General features: G+C 37.8%; 1 protein-coding gene across 1 annotated transcript in view; it reads left to right on the top strand.

Annotated features, from left to right (window-relative positions):
* Nucleotides 1-1,202: 1,202 nt before the first annotated feature.
* Nucleotides 1,203-4,209, top strand: part of MAGT1 (magnesium transporter 1) — an 8,400-nt gene continuing 5,393 nt past the window's right edge. Inside the window, exons 1-3 of the mRNA XM_010176507.1 lie at nt 1,203-1,372; nt 2,229-2,346; nt 3,671-3,811. Of these exons, the coding sequence (XP_010174809.1) occupies nt 1,203-1,372; nt 2,229-2,346; nt 3,671-3,811 (429 nt within the window). The remainder of the gene's footprint in view (nt 1,373-2,228; nt 2,347-3,670; nt 3,812-4,209) is intronic.

Here is a 4,209-nt window from a genome sequence, read left to right as displayed (position 1 = left end):
CGGCCAGGCCCTGAGGGGAGGCCCTGAGGGGAGGCCCTGAGGGGAAGCCCGCCGGCCCGCCGAAAGGCCCAGCGCAACAGTTGTCTTTTTAGACTCGTACAATTCTAACTTTTATTTCTTTTTGAGCGTATTTGTTTCCAGGTTGTTCTGTTCTTTTGAAAAGCCCAGTGTAAGAGTGTTGTCTGCCTCCCGTGTGAGGTTTGGAGGGGAAGGGCGGGTGGACGGGCTGGTTTTGGTTGTAATCACAAAGGTGGCACTTGTTTCCACACACTTGACCTGGGGTTTGAAAACGTTCCTCTGTATGTACTTGTGTCAGTTGTAAGTCAAAGAAGAGTAATTGCTCTCATGTACCCTAAAGTATTTATCTGAAGAAGGGTGTTAATAAGGAGTAGAGAGGTAGTTTATGGTAGGTGGCCCAGAGAAGCTGTGGCTGCTCCTCCCTGGAAGTGTTGAAGGCCAGGCTGGATGAGGCTCTGAGCAACCTGGTCTAGTGGAAGGTGTCCCTGCTGCTGGCAGGGGGGTTGGAACTGGATGAGCTTTAAGGTCCCTTCCAACCCAAACCAGTCCGTGATTCTATGGTAAATGTAACATTTGGGGGGTTGTCACTTATCTAACACCTCTTTCTATATTGTTATAGAATTGGTTGGCTTGTTTTTAAAGCAGAGCTTAGTGTTCAGCACTCTCAAGTTCTCCAGATATATACTGAATCAAGTTTTTTTCCAGCAGTGTTGAAAATTAGATGTTGAGCTCACTTCCATCCCTAGTGTTGATTCCACTTCTACCGAGTTTTGAAATCTTCTGAAACAGAATGTGATGCTCAGTATCAAATAAATACTGAGGGGTGATTTGGGACAGTTTGTGCATCTGAAAGAAATCTTAATGTTAGCAGCATGAAAAGGTACTAGTGAGCTGACAGTCTTCACCAGCAAGTGTAATAGTAAGTTCTTAAAGGCAAAGTGCTTAAAGCTTGTGTAACACAAAGTGGTTAAAGTTAATTACTAATATGAACACGATCATCAAAAGGATCTGTGAATGCCTTCAAGAATCTTAATGAGGTATCATATCAGGTGGTCGGTGTTCTTATGAAATACAGTGCAGCTGTTAAATCTAAAACCCTTCAAGTTTGTGCTGTGAGACTACGGGAGGGAAAAAAAAAACAAACAACAAACCACCCAACAGTGTTTCTCTGACTTTGTTTTCAGATGGTGTTATCAGAAAAAGTGAACCAGCTAATGGAGTGGGCTAGTAAAAGATCTGTTATTCGAATGAATGGAGACAAATTTCGACGCCTTGTGAAGGCACCACCCAGAAATTACTCGGTGATTGTGATGTTCACTGCCCTTCAGCCTCACAGACAGTGTGTTGTGTGCAAGTATGGGCTTAATTTAGTCCTAAATTAGAACTTGAAAGTCGTTATATGCTTTGTAAGAAATGAAATTTTAAGAATAAAACTTCAATGTATGTGGGAGAAATATACTTGGGGAAAAATTATAGTAGGATTATCTTTGAAATTAAATGTGTGGGAATAAATGTGTAATATGTATGTGAGAAAATAACATAGTTCTGAATTATTCATCTTCCTCCTTAAAATAATCGCTACTTTGCAGAAAAAATATTCATACTGATAGGCTTCTGGAGAAAGATAGGGTGAAAACTCAACTTTCCTGGCATGAACTGCTGAAGAAAAGCTTGCAGAATTACCACTGGCCATGCAGTCTAAAAGTTACTGTTAATTAATTTGTTGATTGGCACTTATTTATTTACAATTATAATATGCTGGATCCTTAACCATATTATGGCTTTCATGTATTAAACTGGAGGTGGCAGAGGTTTCTAAACATGATTTTTCACCTGCTTAGTTGAAGTTAATTGGTTTCCCATGGTCTGACATGGAAAAGAGGGCACACCTGTACTCATTTTGGTACTCTGTGGACTAGCAAATCATGAGTTGCTGGCTTCCATTTCAAATTTCAATTGTAATTACCACTGCTTGTGTTCATAGGCTCAACAAAACTTGCCCTTGCATTTAAAAAAAACAAACAGTGGTGCCATATGCTTCATTTGATTGTTAGATGAGTGTCTGGCCTTAAACTAACACTGGAAAATTAATGTAGGGGTGTATGGGATGCACCCATCAATAGGTGGGTGGCTGCAGCTACCTCAGCTGTTTTATAACTTGTGTTCTGGAGAAAGATGTGATACAGTATCCCCCTTTGTGTGTTTTACAGGCAAGCTGACGAGGAATACCAGATTCTGGCAAACTCCTGGCGATATTCCAGTGCCTTTACCAATAAGATATTTTTTGCCATGGTAGATTTTGATGAAGGCTCAGATGTATTTCAGATGGTAATGTCTGTCTTTTTCTCTTCTAACATTATTTTTAACTTGGGTTTTGGAGACTCGGGGCAAGAATGTAAAGATGTATGCATAATTTAGTGTTACAGTGATTAAAGAAATAATTGAAAAGTTAAAAGCTGCCATTCTCAGAAGAAAGGAGGAGAAGAGCAGAGGGCAGTAGCATGTTGGCAGTAATATGAACAGAGCTGCCAAATCTGGAATAGGCATGAGGAATGAACTGGCTTCTCTGACTGTTTTTTCTGAGCTTGTCTCCTATAATAACTTACAGTGTAATTTTTAGTGGAATTATTCTATGATGCACAAAGAGGGAAGATAGAAAGCACTGGTGTCGTTAGGAACAGCTATTGGAATTTTTAGATTACTAGAGAATGATAAGTTTGGCTTTCAGTATGGGTTAAATTACTTCTTTTCAGTACCCAGTCATTTTATTCTTCTTTTAACATTATGTAACCAGATTTTTTTTAAATGTGAGAACCTTCCATGTGTGCTTGCAATTGTAGATCACATTAATAGTTCATTATAGTTTTGCAATTTTTTTTTAAGCAATACTAATCTATTTAAAAGCTACACCATTTAAACAATAATATTTTAATAAATAGAAGCTTTTGGACTGGCAAGTAGAAAGGGACGTCATTTATTATTCTTGTTAAATTTTCCCATACTGTTCCATCAAAAATTCATCCATCAAGCTATGACCTTTGTAGATAATTGTATATATTCCTATTTTGCAGATTTCTCTCCAAAGAGCAGTATTTAGAGAAAAAACAGATTAAAAAAACCCTGAAATGCTATGGGAAAAACAGTTTTAGGAAAAGATAGAACTGTATTTTGTAAACAACTACCTTTATCTACTTGGTATAATCTCCTCTTAACTGGTCTGAATCTTTTGAATCGGTAGCCTTATATCTGAGTACTTACAAAGAAATGTCAGTAACTTCAGAAAGCATGCTCAATTGGGTTTAAAAAAAAGAAAGCCTACTTTTTTAACAATTGTAAAAGTAGCAGTTTTTTTCTAAGACATGCAGAACAGCTAGTGACAGAGCTAAAAAAATTTTGTTCATTAATACTAAAAGGTGAAAACACTATGGAACACAAAAGGAAAATTGCAGGAGTATATTGATTACTTTCATGAAATACAGAAATGCAAGCTACTGCGTACTCTACTTTTTTAAGTCACTGTCAATGACATGTGTTTATTGAATAGTTGTTTTTTCCAATTGATTTAGTGATGATACTGCAAGATACAAAGATACTTGTGTTACTGAATAGACTTTTCATGGTGCTGTATCTTCTACAAATTTTCCAAACACAGCTAAACATGAATTCTGCTCCAACCTTCATTAACTTCCCTGCTAAAGGGAAGCCTAAACGGGGTGACACATACGAACTTCAGGTGCGTGGCTTCGCAGCTGAGCAGCTTGCTCGTTGGGTGGCGGACAGAACCGATGTCAATGTAAGTACACACGGACTTTCCCCACCACCACCTCTGCAGCACTCCCTTACTATGTAGTTCCAGCTGTGAAATATATTAGTTGTGTTGTGTGGCTAACGATCAACTTTCAAATACTCTAAATAGCTTTTGTCTACAAAATCTAGTTTGGGCACGTGACTACATCTTTAAGTTTCCTTACATTCTGTGTTACAATATTTTGTGTAATTCCGTATTTAATAAGATGGTAAAACTCATTTCCTTCCTTCTCCCTTTTCTGTTTCTATGAAATAAAAACAGTCTTTAAATTATTAGTTAGGAGAAAGGTGTATAAAACTGAAGTTAGAGTAAGGGAGGAAGAAGCATTCCTTACTTCCCAAGTCAGATTTATTAGAACATTTTTGTGTGTGTTGATATATTCT

This window comes from Antrostomus carolinensis, unplaced genomic scaffold (assembly GCF_000700745.2).
Source record: "Antrostomus carolinensis isolate BGI_N321 unplaced genomic scaffold, ASM70074v2 scaffold50709, whole genome shotgun sequence".
Classification (NCBI taxonomy): domain Eukaryota; kingdom Metazoa; phylum Chordata; class Aves; order Caprimulgiformes; family Caprimulgidae; genus Antrostomus; species Antrostomus carolinensis.
The sequence above is the reverse complement of the archived record's forward strand: the minus strand, read 5'-3'. Positions and strand labels throughout refer to the sequence as shown.